Consider the following 18,246-nt stretch of genomic DNA (forward strand, 5'->3'; position numbering starts at 1 on the left):
ATGAAAGAAGCATAACATTTTTATTTTGACAAAATCACATTAACACAATACATTTATACGGAAAAAAATGGCACAAATTGGTGCACAAAAATTCACCATAGTGCAGGAATTGAAGCAGTGACGTATGGTAGTTAGGACGGGGCCTGGTGCATGTTATTATGATGGGCCCTAGTGAAAGATTTTGGGTTTAAACTAGCTACAACTTGACATTGGACAACATCAACATACATATTACCCAGCAATCACCAGTGCAAATATGTACACTATATGACAAAAATACCAACTAAAATAATAAAGTATTCCTTCAGTTACCTTTCGTAGTTAATTTGTTGTTTTATAGTTTATGTAAAGTAAACATACAATGTTATTGTAGAATGGATTGCTGACTCTTTCACCACAAAAAAAAAAACAGAAATAAAGACATGATGATGGAGATGGTTTGCCTTTACAAGGGCATAGAGCAGTTGGCCCCACTTTTTTAATTTAACATGAGGTCAACTGTGAACAGTGGTGTATTTCAATTCTTAGGTGGCAATCTAGATAGATAGATAGATAGATAACTTTAATGTCATTTAAGGACACGTGAAAAACAGTGCACTTGAACAAAATTGCATTGCATTGACTCTTGGAATAGCAATTAAAATACAATTTGTCAACCATAAAAAGTGCTTTGTGTGCATACAGTTAACAAATATGCAATAATATATATAAATATAAAATTTATAAAAAAAAATCAATAGATAGTTCTAGCAGCAGTTTTTGTGACATTTCATTGTCTATGTGGGTGTTTGGCTTTCTTTTACGGAGAGTTCAGTAGCCTTATGGCCTTAAGAGCCTGCTCTCTGGCCAACACACTGCTGGAGGGCCCGCTCTCTACACTGGCCCCCCCATCCCATGGGCCCCACCCGCACCGCCTGCACTGTCTGTATTAACGCCCCTGAATTGAAGTGTTTGATGCTCCAAATTCTCTTGCAAAGGACCCCCAACCCTCATTTCATGTGTCCCCCAAATGTTGAAACAAAACCTACGCCCTTGCTTATAATGTTGTACATTTTACTAATTATTTTCTAAATAAGTAAAAGCATAAATACTACAGTATTTGTACATTTATTCCACCACTATTAAAAAGCTGAGTAAATAAAGTGATTTATAGAGGGGGAAAAGAAGAAGAAGAAATAGCCTACTTAAAAAATGGCAACATGGGAAATACAAAGAGATGAAATAAATGCATGTATAAAAATTGATTCTGCTGTAGTTGGAAATATCGATATAAAGTTGATAATAAGGGTTTGAATAATAATAATAATAATACATATTAAAAATTACTGTGTATTATTATTACATTGCTATTATTATATTTTGCATTATGACGGTATTGTAATGATGAATACGATTAGAATATAGAAATATATAAATATGATTAAGTCGCTTTTAAAAAAACAACAAAAAAGACAAACAAACAAAAAAAAAGCCCACCTGTCATTATTGTGATTAGCCTGTCTGATCCTCCATCATCAACATCATCATCATCGTGTCGTCATCATTGTCGCTAACGCCCCTCAGCGGAGGCCTCTGATTGGTCAGGACTGTAACTGTAGCCCCCCCCCCAGTCCCGCTGAGCAAACAGTTGAGCAACAGCGGTCCTATCTTATCATTTATCGGCTGTCTAGGTTAGCTTTGTCCCGGCGGGGATGCCGTGTTATCGTGTTAAATAGGCGCTGTAGCTCCAGGAGACACGTCGGCTGTTTTTGCGGTCACATTTTGAATGTGTGTAGTGAACCTCCTTCCCCCGCCCCCGGGCAAACGGTAACGTCAGGAGGCAGAGACAGACACAGAGGAGATCAGCCAGCAGATAGTTTGTGTTCAGCTGGCTCTGTACTCCGAGCTAACTTTTGGGGAGTTAAAAAGACGTAGCTAGCCGCTAGCTTCACAGAAAACACCGCGACGGGAGACGTTAACGGACGTTACAGCGCTTTTTTAGCAGCTCGTTGTGAAGCTTACAACGTCAGCCTTATCAACATGGTGACTTTGTCAAATGTAATAAGACCCCTGGCTGCTCAGTTCCACCGGCAGCTCGTCAGACACGCCAGGAGTCACCGGATAACACCAGTCAGGAGATGCAACCTCACGGCGTGCTCAAGCAAATATGTGCTGTCGCAGGGTAAGTTGGACTCAGTGTTTTCCCTTTATACCAGCAGCTCATTATCATACAGCCTCAGAGGAAACATTTAAATGTCACACATTTCCGCATACAGTGGCAGTGTGTATATCAGCACGGCTGTGATTTGGGTTATTTTGGTCTCATCCAGCTCTCAGGCCTGTTATTGTGGGTCACACAGCATCAATTAATGGTCACTTTTGTTGTCATCCGAAAACGTGCATGGGAGAGCATTGGAAAGCCTGGACTGGACTTTCATCTGCACTGGCTCTGTGGTCAGACACACTGTGTTGACCCAGCCGTGTGTGGGTGAAGCAGATCCCAGGTCCAGGTTTTCCAAACAGGCATTGATATCCCTCATATAGGGGCCTTGGATGCTCTTTGACCTACATATAGGGGCCTGTATGTCAGGTCACTATAGATGTATAGTGTCAGACATTTTGTTTTTAAACGCACACAAACATTTAGTGCCAGTTTGCCATCTGAAAAATGACGCCACGTACTATTATCTCAGCTGTATGTATCCTTATTGAGGTTTGATATTCTCATGTATCCAGCTATCGCACTTGGACGGATCATGTGACATGATCATGTGATGTAACATGTTAATAATGTATGATACTGCAGTTGTAGGATGCACCCGCAGTCATGATAAACATGTTCCATCTAACTTGAAGAGGACTTGCTTCCTGTACATGTTTGCATGCCAGACCCCTGGTATGAGTCATCTCCCTTAGTTTTGATGTACCCATAGAATATTCGTGGCACCCAAGCTCGTCTGACAAGTCCCAGCAACTTCCTCACCGCACCCTTACATAAAGCTTGTCTTGTTCACCATGTCATGCCAAGGACAGCCTCAGAGTCAACATGCAGAACGGTTGAAAGTGGAAAACAGGCCCGTGCAGCAGAGCTTTTATGTTCAACCGTGATAATAAATAGTTCATATTTAACTTTAACAAGCTTGTTGTACTGGACACTGTCTGTCCACAGCTTTATGGACGTGCTTTTGGTTTGGCTTTGAAGCGGTTTGTTAGAAATTAGAGGTCTCATGCCTGTCTGTTGGACTGCCCTGTGATCTGTCCTCATGCTATTTTATTTTGTAAAGAGACTGCTTTCCCTACTTCTCAGGTGAAAACATCTGACTTACAGGAAAGTGATGCAGTCTCTTTCCCTGAAGTAGGGAGGCACAGGGCCATCTTTTTAACATGCAAGGTTAGAGTTGAGAAATCAGATCCCTGAATTGAGCCTTTCAGCCATTTCCTCATCTCACACAGGTTACAAATTTTGCCTCCTTCAGTGAATTTAACATATTTATGCTTAACATAAATCTCTTACCTAAAAAACTCTGAGAAGAACTTGTCAGGTATAGCACACAGCCTGCAAGCAAGAAAACCAGAAAAAAAGCCAGAAAACCTTAACTTAGGGAACATAAGTCTCATTAACACACACTCACTCTAATGTTAAAAATTGACTTCAGTCTCACGTGGGACATCTTGTCTGCTTTTATAGTTTTCTAACTTATGGTATGGTTGCATGGTAGTGCAATGCAGACTTTTTAAATAGGTGTGCACTTTCACCTGCTGTGTGCAAGTTTTTTGGTGAGATTTTAGTGTCAGTTTAATATCTTTCAAGGCTAGCTAATGTTAGCCTAAAGAGCTAGAGTGTTTGCCGTTGCATGGCAACACCGTCAGCTGCTCCACACTGATTTCATCATAATCGTAATCATCCAGATGTTTGCAGTTATCAGGGCGGGCTTGAATGGTTGTGGTTGCTCACAGCACAGCTCAGAGGTCTGATACTGGCTGTAGGTGGAGGATGCTATTTCAGGTTTTTATCTGTCATTTTCACTAAATTAATCATTGCTCTGCCACTGCCCAATCTTGCTCAAGGGTACAACAGGACAGATGTATGTTGCAGGAATGAAATAAGCTTTCAGGTTCTTGTGGCGGCAGATGCAGAAGACTCAGCTGGTGTTTCAGAGCTCTTCATACACACTTGTCATTTTCTGATTCCAGACATCTGGTAATCATGTGACACTTTCAGGAGCACTGCAGAGTGACACCATGACACTGCCACGCATCCGAACAACTTCACAGCTGATAATTAGTCAGTGAATGAGCGTGAATGACTTTGTAAGCAGCTCTTTTGTGTTCAGGCAATACCAGCGTCAGGCAGCCAACTCCCCCAGGAGGAGCCGCTGAAATCTGATGAAGATGAGGGTCATCTCTCAGTCAGACCTGTTCAGTTTAGCACTCAGTGGAAACCTTAATCCTCGCGCTGAATGAAAGGAGAGGAAAACAATAGACGGTGTTGTTTTTGCACCTTTTGAAAACACTTGAAAGATTTTTTCTTAAGATCTTGATCAGGAGTGGGAGGAAAAGTATCTTTTGAACTGACCTTTTTGAGCTAAGTAGCGGCGTTAATGCTTTGTGGGTGGATTCAAGGGTAAAGGAAAATAAGAAGGAGGGAGGTAGGGAAAGCAAGCGGAGTTTCAAGTAATTAGAAGTCAGGTCTCTTGACAGACATTGGCCTGAGCTGGCGATTTGACCGGCCAGAGGTCCTGGTCTGATTCCCCCGCTGTGGAGTTGAGCTGGGGGCGTGCCAGGACATTCCGTGTGTCACTTTCTGTACAGCCAACCCACTTCTCTCTTATTTTGTGATTTCCTTTTAGGAAAAAAACGGTAAGAGGACTAGAAGGAAGTACTATTGCTCACTTGCTCCTTTTTCATTCAGTTCCTTGACACGGCTCAAGGAAGGAGAAGGATTGCTGTGTGTCTATCTAGCACTGACTCTGTGCAGTTTTTTTTATTCATTTAAAAAGGATTTTTTTTTCTTTTCAAAATGGACTGTGTTAGAATGCGGGAAGCAGCTGAGTACAACATGAAAAGTAGGTGTCAGCATTTTTTGTTTCCAGTTTTTTGTCTGTCATTTTCGTGGACAGCAGACCCTGTAAATTTCTAGGAGTTTTACATTTTTAATTTGTCTGACTTTTCTCATTGATTTACTTCCCCTCCTCCTCCTTCTTCTTCTTCTTCTTCTTCTTTTCCTTGTCTCCTTCAGTGCATCCCATGTGGCAGGGACCCCTCGCGGTACCAGGAGGTGATCGTCAGTCTCCCATCGACATTGTTGTGCGAAAGAGCGTCTTTGATTCGGAGCTGAAGCCTCTGGTCACTGATTATGACCCGCAGACCTGCCAACAGATCTGGAACAACGGCTACTCCTTTCTGGTCGAGTATGATGACACCACAGACAAATCAAGTAAGTTCTCTATGTTTATATTGTGATAAAAAAAAATCTGAAGTGTATTTAAATCTGCTCAACCTTGTCATTAAAAAATGTAGGAAGTAAAATGATGGTTAGTTTTATATATGTCCCTCATTATTAACTACTAGATTGGGAGCAAGTCAGTAGTTTCCCTTTAAATCTGAACAGATTAAAAGGAAATCTTAGAAAGGGTAATGCATGTTTTAATCCACACGAGAATTATCTCCCTCTTCACCCCCTGTAAATAGCCCTCTGTCTGTTGGAAAATCCTGTAATCAATGCTACACTTAAAACTGCTGATAAAGACCACAGCCGTCACGTGGATCTGGTGACTGTCATGTGACTCGCGTGTCTGTCCTGACCTCAACAACTACTTTCTTCAAAGTGTTGGTCATTTTGGTTTAATTGCCGGGCTGCACCAAAATCACAACATAACTTTCCAAACCATCAGAAGTCTAAATATAAACCTTATTTTGGTTATATTACAAATGTTTTAAAGCTGCTAAATAAGCCACTTTATAGGTGTCACATGCCTTTGTCTTTGTATTATGAGCTTAGTGTGGGACTGAGAGAACAAAAACAAGTGTTGCAAACAGTATTTTATTACCAGTAAAATAAACTAGGCATGGAGACACGTACCTTAGCAAGAGATTCAGTCTTTAAATGGATAGCTATGACTACAGCTATATGTTATGCTGCATTATCTCCTCCTTATCTGTTAGTAGTATCACTGGTGGTGATTAACAGTGTACAGCTGCAGTAAAAAGACATTGCTTCACAGGTTGTCGTCTGTGCCTTACAGTATTTCCTGGATGTTTGTAGGTCAGTGTTACTGCCTGAACAACATGTTCCTCAGTAGACGTCCTATCACCGTTTCCTCCTTTGCGAAGGAGGAAACACATACTATATTACCCAACACTAGACAGGCAGAGATATGATCTGATCCCTTTGGGGGATGAACGTCCCATTGTTTTAAAAGAATTGTGAAATCTGTAAAAGTTTGATGCACTGATCTAGATGTCCTTCTCCTCTCTGGTGCAGCGCTGAAAGGAGGCCCCTTGCAAGACAAATTCCGGTTGTGCCAGTTCCACTTCCACTGGGGGGAGAGCAACGCCTGGGGATCAGAGCACACTGTGGACAGGAGATTGTTTCCTGCAGAGGTACTGGGCTGTAACTTTCATACACCAGCACACAGCAGGTAGTGAGCATAAAACGTCAATCATACCTATAGGGACTGGGATGCTGCACATTTCTGAAATATTGTCAAGAACATGAGAGAGAGAGAGAGAAAAGGAAAGTTGATGTAAAACAAACAAAAAAAACAGACAGGAAGAGGGATATATCTCTTGTTATGATATTATAATAATAAAATCTACAATATATAATAGATACTTCAAAGTATATGACAGTACTGTAGAACATCAACAAAACATCACGCAGCCAAAGCCACTCTGACACAGTGATAGAGTTAAAGCCTTTCGAGTTTTTTGCCATACCATTTATATTGAGACCAGGGCAGAATTATATGACCAAAAAATAACATCTTGATGTTTTTTGTGAGCAGTCCTGAGATGAGATGAGATAAGACAAGGTAAGACAAGATAGAACTTTTATTCATCCTGAGGGAAAATTTGCTGTGCGGCAGCTGTAATACAAAATTAGTAGAGTGCAGCTACAACAAATGCAATATACAAGGACTCAAATAGTATAGCACAAAAAGCAAATGTACAGCAAATATAAAATGCACATATATAGCATATTTAGAAATAAGTTAACAGTAAGGTGCAAAATACAGAAACTGGCTAACAAGCTTTTTTCAGTCTGTTTCTTTGGTTGATGATGTTAGCTAGAGCCTGCTAGTCATCCTCAGTGATGACAATCCTGTAAACTGCTATGGGTGTGCATACACTGCTGTAGATGTAGATTTATAAAGTGACCAGGCTAATACATCGGCTGAAATCTGCTTATTGCAGATATGTCAGTGTCAGTGATGGCCACTAAGTAACCAGAATTTGAGCCAATATATTATTATTAGATTTTTATCAGATCTCCAAAATATTGATTTCATTCAGCCTGAAAAAAATCCAGTATTGGCATAAATTGTTAATATTTGTCCACAGACTGTCCTGACTTTATGTCGATGTCACCGGCTATCATCTGTGTCATTTACTGACTTAACAAAGCCTTTTTGTGCAAATTATACTAACATTTTTTATAGTATGCAAACCAAAAAGGGATGATTTGATTGATTCGATATATTGCCGAACCCAATCCAGGTAGTAATCCCTTCAGTATACCTGGTTATATTAGGCCATGGTATTACTATCAAAGAGAACCTACAAATAAAATACTGGAATTACCTTTGCTATTAAGAAATATTTGTTCACTGTTCATTTGCTCACTTGTATACAAAGCAATGACTATGTTTACATATGCAAATTATTCTGGTTTTGCCCTTATTCTGAAAAAGACAGTATTCCCACTACACTGTTTACATAGCGAAGAAAAATTAATATTACGCTAATATTCCTGTCAGCATGCACCCTACTCCAATTAATACACAGCAACATGTTGTTTATCTCATCGAAATATAGAAATGTAGAACAGCTGGAGCCGCTTGTCGTTTTGCTTCTTTGCATAAAAATAAGATTTTTTCAAAGTTTCCTACTGGTGGCGATCTTATGGACCTTGTTAACACAGCCTCCCTCTTTCATTCAAGAAAAAATTTCACTTATTGAAAAATCTGTTGATATCCAAGTCTTTAATAATGTCTAAACGTAGGTGTATTATTTTTTCCAACTAGAAATTTGGGCTTTTCTTTTTAGCATGCATTTAAACCCCAGCCTTAGTATTGGCGAGTTGGTTTGTATTCAATGCATCCATGACAACGCACAGAGCTGACCATAGACAGACAAGAAGCTGGTCTGTCTTACACAGGAACAATATTGTGTTAAGCAATAGCTTTTTGAGGCATTTTTGAAGCAGTTGTAGATACAAGGCCAGACTGATGTCACTGCACAAGTGCATCATTACATTTAACAGCAGTATCTGTGCATCTTTGGCTTTGTTGTGCACACCCTTTGATGTTGCTCTGAAAAAGACCTGCTTGCTCTGCTGGAATAATGTAGCGTGTTAAGTACAGAGGCCCTGCAGTCACATGTATGGCAGGTGTATGTGTGTGTGTGTGACCATGTGACCTGAGCACTGAATGGAAAAAGTCCGGTATGTAGGTCTCAAGAAACCAGGTAAGAGAGGAAGAGAGAGTGACTTACATCATAATTAGCAGTAACTTTTCCACTCGACAGAATGTTCTCTCAAGGGTTAAAAGAAGAACGGAGAAATAGAATAAAGCAAGTGAAACTCTGCACTGTTTAAACAGTGTAAATGTTGACTTACTTTGCAGTCCCGTTTATTTTCTGTTCACGTGTCCGTCTTGAAATAATGCCTGGAAAAATACTGAGAGTATTGTATCGATGACATCAAGCAGAACGGGATTTATTTTGCTATGTCTATACTCTGTCTAAAGCCAAATCCAAACATAGGCAGGGTATTGGTCTCCCAGTGGCTGCTGTGTGAAGCTGGTATTGTAGTCCAGCCTCAACGTTTCACCACAGTACATCTATTTTCGTATTGTTCCATTAACTTCAGCACACTTAAGTGACAACAGGTTCCACTGACTGTGCATGTGTGCGTGTGTGTCCTCTCCCAAGCCCTTGGTGGTGTTGGGAATGTGTCCATGATGTCGTTGTCATCACTCAGCAGTCTTTGAATGCATGTGTGCAGAGTATCAAGTTGCAGCCCTGACTGCAGCTTTGTGCTGCCTTGGCATGTAAATAGATGCTTTTATGCACATGTGTTTGCTGTCAGTGGCAGTGTGCAGGTGGTTAGTTGGCTTTCACTGGTAGTTTTGAATATGCACAAAGACGTCTGCTCCTCAGTAACATATGCTGTTAATTGTACCTCCACTTATGGCAGTGATACTCAACGTACTTTAATAGTTAACAATGTATTTTATGTCATGTACAAAACAAATTCAAACTTAGTCACAAGACTAAACTCAAGACTAAAATTAAGGAGGAGGAATTAATGGGTCATTTCAAGGACAAAAGTGTGCTGGGGATCAGGGCAGAGGGGTTTCAAAGGTGAAAGTTATGGTTTACTGTCACACACACAGTCTCATGATGTGTTAATATGCTGTGTGTGTTCTCAGCTCCACTTGGTCCACTGGAACTCTGACAAATACAGTCTGTTCGAGGAGGCAGTGATGGAGGACAACGGTTTGGCTGTCATTGGTGTCTTTCTTAAGGTACAGCACACACACACACACACACACACACACACACACACACACACACATTGTTCTAAATCCCTGCCTTGATTAAAGAGGAAACACTGATTGATGTACACAGATACAGTTTGCCTTGTTGACACTGTACACCTGCATAATCTGTTGCTCATTAGTGACCTGTTTATGTGAGGCAGTGCTTTACACATTCTGTGGTATGTGTTGTTGATGCAGTTTAAACTGTGACTACAATCCAGATTAACGTCTAATCCTTGTGTAGGTGGGAAAGAGACACGAGGGGCTGCAAAAACTGGTCGACGCTCTGCCTGCTATCAGACACAAGGTTAGTCCACTCACACACCACATCTCTGTTGTAGGATGATGTGCTGATTCCTAAACTGTACTCAATAGTGACCTAACATGCTGACCCTAACAAAATCCATTGCAAAAACGGCAGTAAATGGTTGTTACACTTCATTAGAGGATAAATACTGACCCCCTCTAGTGGTGCAGTAGAGACGCTACAGTGCTGGTTAGGCTGGCCTCTGTCACAGGAATTACAAGATGACAGCACTGAAGTGTTTTTCAAAATACTACTATTTGTGAGATGTCAGTTTTGCATGCTGCACAACTACACAATGTCAGCCCTTTTTTTTAAAGTATGTTTTCTAAACAGACTTCAAAGAAAGTGATAGCCATTGCAAAACAGAGGTGTGAGTTTTTCTAGAATGTAAGTTTTTCATCCCATAAAACAAAATAGGAACAAACAACACATTACGAACCAATCACCTCGAAATCACCCAAACACCTTTCCAGATGTCCTTGTGAGTACAAATCACACTGTCTTAAGTGCAGGAAGAGATGATGAAGAAGAGCATAATTAAGAAAATAAGATAAAATAATAATAATAAAAAAATAGAATATAAATTAAAAGTAGGGGCGAGGGGATAAGAAGAGTTATTGAGCAAATTAATTGTCTATCTGAGTTAGCAAACACAACGAAATCAGCTTTAGTTAGCCTGCCTACAAGAGGGGACACACCAAAGACAGCAGTTAGGGGACATGGGTTTAAGGGAATCTTAAGAACCCCAGAGAGGGTGTCAGAAATGCAACTAAAAGGAGTTAAGATTTGGGCAAGAGAAGAATGTGTGTGTATGGTCTGCTGGGGTAAGAGAGCACCTGATACACGAGTCGTCAGCACCAGGAAATAATTTCTTCAGCTTGGCCCTAGTGTAACGAACCCTGTAAACCGCTTTCACAATGTCAGCCCTTAAAGTAACACAGAAGTAAAGTACTGAAGATGAACTACATACATTATTGTATGTTATTTATTACTTAAGAATTTGCTACTTTAGAATGCATACGTCTTTATGCTAAAACAGCACACACTGTAGTGGTTATTAGAAGTTATATAAAGATAGGCTATTGAAAAAAACAACAAAAAACAGTTTTTTACATATATATTTATGTATTGGTGGTTGTGCATGTTTAAGGTGACTCACTGGAGGTCATAGTTTGCCCTCCTATCACACCACTGCTATCACACTGCTTATCTCTAATAGTGTCTGATAAGGTTGGTATTTATCCAGTAAGAGGAAATGCAACAGACTCACTGTGCAACAGTTAAGTAACATATTTTATATTGGATAATACTGTAATTAGATAATGGTTGTAGTATTTGGATGATAGCTTCAGTCTTTTATCATTATATTAGTCTGTGTTGTAATGACACAGATTGGGATTTTAGCACATTTTCTGTTTCAATTACAAGAATGAGTGTAAACAGTGAAACAAGTCGCAGCTATATTCTTTCTTGTCTCTGTACCGTAACATTAAAATATTTCCACACACAGCTTAAATGACCACATTTCCTTCCTGTGTGTCTCTCTGTCCGTAGGGCAGTGTAGTGGAGTTCACCAGGTTCGACCCTGGCTGTCTGTTACCCACCAACACTGATGACTACTGGACCTACCACGGCTCTCTGACAACACCCCCTCTGACAGAGTCTGTCACCTGGATCGTTATGAAGCAGCATATAGAAGTCAGCCATGACCAGGTGTGTGTGTGTGTGTGTGTGTGTGTGTGTGTGTGTGTGTGTGTGTGTGTTTTTAACCAGATATTTCTTTACATGGGTTATTGTCAGTGTTTGCAATATGGCTTTAATGTTTTATCATATTTTAATATTGACGTACGTCCTTAGAGGGACAGTTCACCCCCAAAATCGAAAAATACTTATTTTTCATTTTACCTGTAGTGCCATTTATCAGTCTAGATTGCTTTGGCATGAGTTGCTGAGTGTTTAAGATATCAGCCATAGAAATGTTTGCGTTTTCTCCAATATAATGGAACTAGATGGCACTTGTGGTGCTCAAAGCAGCAAAAAAATATATTTTAACTTGTTGTTCTGCTGCCTCCAATACCCCTTTTCAACATTCATGGGCTGGCTTGGCTTAGTTTAGTTTGGTTTGGCCCATCAGCCCAGTGTGGCAGGGATTAGTGTCTCCATTACAACAGGGCTACCCTCTTGAAGGTGTGTCTTTAACTCATGACAACTTTTCTTGATGTTTAAAAGCAGCAGGCCGATCCACAGCTGAAGTCCCCCGTTTTTTTGCTGCATGTGTTTTTCCTTTACTCTGCACAGCAGGTATATTAAGTGTATCCATTGGAGGTGAGCTGTTTGCAGAGGTGCAGTATGATTCTGTTGTCTGCAGCTCTTCATCTAACATCTCACTGTGGCTGTCCCTACTTTTACTTTTACTTCCTTGCAGTAGCAGTAGATTTGTTTTATCGAAGAAAAGCCTCTATGTTCAGTGATAAATACGTTTTATTTCCTATAGATTCTTCACAATAAAAGCCCCCCATTATTTTGTTAAGTAAAAACTTTTATTGAGAAGCAGCCTCATAAGGAAATGCTGGGTTTTCATCAGCAGTAACTTAAAGCAACTTATACAGTTGAAAGTGAACATGAAACAGTAAAATAAAGCAGATGCCTGAAGAAAAAACAGGACGCAGGATAGAAACTAAACTCTACACCACAGGGATTCAGTTAGATGCTACGAAAGTACAGAAACTGAACACACAGAGTTTTGCAACACGCATGCTTGTTTCAGGGGAAGAACAGGGGTCATCAGGGATTGGCTGCTGTCGGCAAGATGTCATTGCTTCCCTCACCCTTTTGGCCCTACCCCAGGGAAGGTCTATCTCTGGTGCAGCTTGGCATGTTAAAACTGACAAAGGAAACTCAAATTGACGTGGCATGGTTTGACTCGACACAGCCAAAAGTGAGAAAGGAAAAGGCCTGCAAGCAGTAAGCAATCATTTAAATTAGCTTTAAGCTGAGCTAAATGTAAACCAACCATTAGAGGGCTCCTGTTGTCTTTCAGAGTAAAGCTCAGTGTGTTCTCTAGTGTTTCCTTCAGTAGCGTTTAAGCCTCCAGGGTCACATTAAAACTGTTTCCAGAAGCTAAACGGTAATCGTTTTCGGTAGCGTGACGTAATTGCTGCAACCCTTATCATTGTTGGAGCGTGTTAAATATTTAAACAATGTAGGAAGTTACAGCTGAACAAACCTGCATGGCAGCATTTTGTGCCTTATGGCATGGAACTCTATTAGTTTTAGACAAGGTGAATCAGCCTGTACGTGTTTTGTTTGTTTAAGATGCCTCATCCCTTTTTTGACCTTCTCCTTTGCTCCCTTTAGCTGGCGGTCTTCCGGAGCCTTCTTTTCACCTCAGCCGAGGAGGACGTGCAGAAGAGTATGGTGAACAACTTCCGTGTGCAGCAGGCACTCTGCGGTCGCACGGTCCGCTCTTCATTCACTCCTTTCCTGCAGGCGGAGCCATCAGCCGAAGGCGATAAGCATTCCCACTGACGCTGCTGGACACAGTAACACGCCATGACCACCGTTACACACAGTGACCGTCAGAAAACTACCTTTACTCTGTCATCAACTGTCCAGACCCCCCCCCCCTTTTTAAACTCTGTCACAACCAAATGTTTCTCATCACAGAAATCATATTTTTAAGTATGACAAAGTATCCTCTGAGGATCTTCACTCATACTTATTTCTGTTTATCTCTCATGGAGTGAGCATATTGTATTTATTTTTCATTACAAAGGGTGAACAGTTTTACACGGAGGGTGTAGGGATACTTCTGTTTCTGTGAAGTTGAGGGTTTTAATTCTCTTTGTATTTTTTTAGATTGTGGTTTGAGTGTTGCAGACCAATAACCAATAAGGGATAGTTGCTGTGGGGGAAAAACAGTTTTACTGATTTTATTAACAAGATCGTATTTATTATACCTTTTACAGTTCATTCCGTTACTGTACATGGGTTTGTACCTGCGGCTCGGTGTAGAGAACAGCTGAGCCGAGGTAAAAACTGAACAACACTGTGTGCTGGCCACAGTCGGTACTACAGCAGCCTGCTCCGACTTCCTAGCAGTGATGTTTGTGTCCATAAAAGGAGGCCGCAGCTACTGCGAAAGCCCGAGAGATTTTAACTGACTGGAGTGAGAATATATCATACATCTAATATTATCAAGGGCTTTTTTAAACCCTGTGTGGTGATTTGATGGATTTATCATTGATTTTGTCATCTACATATTAATAAGATGATTAGATTGTATGTTTTCTTTACCTGTTAAAAGGAGATTATACTGAATACAGTACATCTGACATTCAGAAACAACATGCAACATCCCTCATGTACAGTAGGGGTTTAAAGGAACTCTGCTGAGCCTTGGATCTTCTACACAAATAACTGTTAAATGTGTTACCGATATGCACAAGTTACTGTAGCACAAACGTGTTTTACGAATATTCTGATTGAAAGAAGTCGCTCTCTTCCATGATTCTTACACTAGTTTCAAGAACCATAACCACAGTGCCTTAAATATTCTCGGTGTGAATCACTGCAGTGGGGCAGAGTTTCACCAACACAAAAGTGTCATACAAATCACAAACATGTTTGAGCATGATCGGTATCTCCATTCCACAACTCTTCCAAGCAGCTATGGTTCAACTGCAGTGGTTGGTGGTTGCCCAGAGACACAGTCAAGGCTCGGCTGATACTTACTATGATCCTTTTTGAATGGAGTAAATGGAATCAGTCAAGTCTAGCGTTTAAAACATGTTGCGGTGCTTCAGCTGATGAGTTCAGGAACACAGTAGAGAAGTTGAGTAAACTTGTAAATGAGACTGATTGAATCAAGGAGGGAACTGTTGTTGTCATTCGTCTGTCTGATTTAGTTAGTTTTACGTTGTCTCACATTGGTCTGGCTGAAGATTAATCGGAGACTAATCAGATTTTACTGTTTTTGGTTTCAGAAAGGGCTTAGAGTTACAAATATTGTACTTTAATGCAGAATATCTAAACTACTTTTGAATTACTTTTTTTGAATTCAAAATAAAGTCAAAACACACAAAGAAACCCATCATGAGTAGCTGGTAGACTCATGATATTACAGAGGATACTAAGATCAACAGTTGATACAGTGAGACAGACTTTTCCACAACAGCCTCGTGCATCAAAACACCTGTCTAGCAGTGTCTAAAAATATGTTTATATTGGCTCCCACTTTAGACAGCTGATGTCATTTCCTGGCTAGCCTCAGTTGCAGTAGCATCTGTAACTCAGTGCAGCTTCTCATTCAGGATTTCTTTCACGTGTCTGTCAGAGAAAAGCAACTTCCTGGGGTTTACTCTCCATATTTTAAATCAAAATGGCTTCCACCACAGCAGCTGCTATTACAAATCAAAAAACTTTTAATTCATCTTGAAAAAAATCTCTCTTTAAAGTAAGTTTTCCACTTTTCTAACTGTAATGGCTGCTTTCTGAAATCTACCGCATTTACCCCTTTTCACTAATGAGTGTGTTTACATGGACATGATAACCTGTTTATGATTAGATCATGTAAACAACATTTTACGTTTACGAGAAACCCAAGTATGCTAGCTGGAGTTCTCTGAAAGGAACTGAGATGTATACGGGGAATATGAGTAACCTGATTTCTCTGTGCTCATGTAAACACCATATTCTGAATATGATCGTAACCAGGATAGGCCTCATGAACTGGTTATTCATGATCATGTAATCACACTCCTTGTCAGTCTGAGCTACGAGCCTATGAAATAGTGTTTGTTAAAGCCCACTTTAAACCAGAGATATCAAATAAATGGTGATATAAGAAAAAATGTCCTGCAAGCTACATGACATACTGTAGAGAAAGGCTCTTGTTTCAGCGCTGAATTTTTAGTTATTAGCATAGGTAAAAATATCAGCGACTGCGGCTCTATTTGAGCTACTCAAAGTAGACTTGATGTACCTTATCCAGAGCTTTAGACGCTCTACACTGAGGTAAATCAAGCTCTCCTCTGTGTGTTTTTCACCTAATCCAGTTACATTGCACACCCAGTGCTGATGAGGGTTTTAAATTAGGAGTAAGCTTATGCAGTGTTGCATCATATAAAGAAGTCTGGCAGTCCGCCTGCTCTGGCTCACATCCGGAAGTTGTGGTGCGCTGGGTGAATCTTATCATGCAGCACCATGAGAAAGAGAGGGAGAGGACTGTGGATAAGACCGTGAAGAGAGAAGAGGGCAGATGAGAAGTTATAAGAAAGGGGAATTAAAGTTCTGATTAGCTCACACTACATGAAATGATCCTTTTAGTTTGTCAGACATGTCTGATTTCACATCTTTTACTTCAGGGCAGGAACCCGTAATTGCACTACAAACCAGAAAACCACATCAAAGGAAAGTGCATTTGGCTACTTCTGAAATTATCCATGTGTGAAAGTTTCCTCCATTGAGGTGCAGTTGAGTTGAGGCAGGGGTGAGAGGTCACGGCTGTCTGTATAATCCCTGAGGAACAATGCAACTGTCCAAACTGGCCCTCCACCCCTTTAGAAATGGCACCCTACTCCGTCTCCCCAGCAGGGCTTCCCAGTGGAGGTCCAGCGTCATGCCGCACTGAATAGACTAACTGGATGTGTATTGAAAATATCTGACGCTCTGCGATGTGCTCTAAGTGATGTTAACTCGTCGTGAAGGCTGCGTGTTTGCTAGATAAACACTGACGGAGATTAGCTGGTGTGGAAGTTGATGTGGCCCAGTAACACTTAGGAATGTTGCGTGGTTACTTTTTTTTTCCTTTACAGATGATGCAATACAGAATGTATGTTACTAACATGGAGACAAGGGACCCAGTACTGCCTTCATCTTGTACAGGTGTATTTTATTGATGTATTTGAGTTGGGCACCATGATCTGCCTTCATGTTTCATGGCATTTTATTCATGTTTATTTACTTTATATGCCTTTTTTTAAACCATTGAATGCAATGAATATCAGTATATTCCAATGCAAATGTTAAATCTATGGAAAATGTTTCTCTATGTGGCCTTTGCTGTCGACACTGAAGTCAGTGATATTGCATCAGAAATCCATTTAAGATGACTTTGTCACATGACTCAGTTTTATCTTCTGAAGTTTTTCATTTCACTTTTCATACTTTTTTTTTGGCATCTTCATCTGACTTGTATCACTGTCTTGCCTTTCTGAACATAAAACTATCACGAAATGCTGTCATCATGCTGCATTTTCCTCATGATCTTCCACACCCTCGGTTCATCTGTTCTTGCCTTCTGTTGTCCAGCGTGATGTTTTAGCAGGTGTATGCTGTACATAGTATGCAGTACATACCTTAGCTGTTTATTTGTGCAGTGGGCTGCCAACATTCCTGCCCTGCAGGGTTTCACTACGCCCCTCCACCTGGATGGCTCCATATTGGCCCCCATTCAGCTGTGCAACCAGGATGTGTTTTGCTCCCAGAGGCCCCTGCTCCTCAGGGGGGAAATGTTGAAAACCACCTAAAGCTGTCACATGATATAGATGTAAAGATGATTTTAAAGAAACTGATATATTATTACATCACGTATAGCAATAAAGTGATGTGTGATGTAAGAAGGATGCATATCTCTGTGTGTTTTTACATTTGTGTCCCCTTGACACGAGTAGAAATGAAGTGGTGAGTGTTTTGCCATGAAAATGAAATTATAGAAAATACCAAACCTTCAATGTCCTGCTGTATAAACTGTCCTAAGAAATATATACATCACTATTGTTCCTCCAACTCCTCTATAAGCATGAACCAGGGCGGGGCACAAGTTTGAATTTTAAAAAAAATAATGTTGACCATTGCCTCTCTGTCTCAACCCCCACCCTATCCCCACTTGATACCTTTGAAACCCCCTGACACAGAGAGGGGATGTTTAGTGGCCCCCACCCAGACGCCTGGGGTGCTGAGGGTGGGTTGTTTACACTCTTTCATACACTGTTACCACGGCTGGATGTAATTTTGGTCTCCACCTGATTCAAACCGAAGAAATGGGAATTGAAGCTGTCCTCTGTGGGTGTTTATTGTGCTTGGCTGCAGGGGCTGAGGGGGTCTGAGTGTACCGGGACACACCAGTCTCTGCTGGGCTTCCCTTGATTGTATGAATGGACAGACTGACTGGAGACCCTGAAGCTTTGAACTGTA

The 18,246-nt window shown here is 40.7% G+C and overlaps 1 protein-coding gene across 2 annotated transcripts; it reads left to right on the plus strand.

Annotated features, from left to right (window-relative positions):
* The first annotated feature begins 1,612 nt into the window (after window positions 1-1,612).
* ca5a (carbonic anhydrase Va) lies at window positions 1,613-17,675 on the plus strand. Of its 2 annotated transcripts, none has more exons than XM_033635173.2 (7): window positions 1,613-2,161; window positions 5,219-5,416; window positions 6,464-6,582; window positions 9,633-9,728; window positions 9,988-10,050; window positions 11,605-11,763; window positions 13,408-17,675. In XM_033635173.2, exons 1-7 carry the CDS (start codon window positions 2,020-2,022, stop codon window positions 13,576-13,578), a joined length of 948 nt encoding a protein of 315 aa, XP_033491064.1. In that variant the 5' UTR covers window positions 1,613-2,019; the 3' UTR covers window positions 13,579-17,675. The 2 variants fall into 2 exon arrangements, with proteins under 2 accessions (XP_033491064.1, XP_033491065.1); XM_033635174.2 differs by lacking the exon at window positions 1,613-2,161 and adding an exon at window positions 4,879-5,045.
* The last annotated feature ends 571 nt before the right edge of the window (window positions 17,676-18,246 follow it).

The sequence above is a fragment of the Epinephelus lanceolatus genome, chromosome 5 (assembly GCF_041903045.1).
Source record: "Epinephelus lanceolatus isolate andai-2023 chromosome 5, ASM4190304v1, whole genome shotgun sequence".
Taxonomy (NCBI): Eukaryota; Metazoa; Chordata; class Actinopteri; order Perciformes; family Serranidae; genus Epinephelus; species Epinephelus lanceolatus.

Bases quoted from the DNA above. Each gene is read 5' to 3' on its own strand.
- ca5a (XM_033635173.2), top strand. From the start codon at position 2,020: ATGGTGACTTTGTCAAATGTAATAAGACCCCTGGCTGCTCAGTTCCAC. The intron at 6,583-9,632 runs GTACTGGGCTGT...GTGTGTTCTCAG, and splicing joins GGAGATTGTTTCCTGCAGAG to CTCCACTTGGTCCACTGGAA. The intron at 11,764-13,407 runs GTGTGTGTGTGT...TGCTCCCTTTAG, and splicing joins TAGAAGTCAGCCATGACCAG to CTGGCGGTCTTCCGGAGCCT.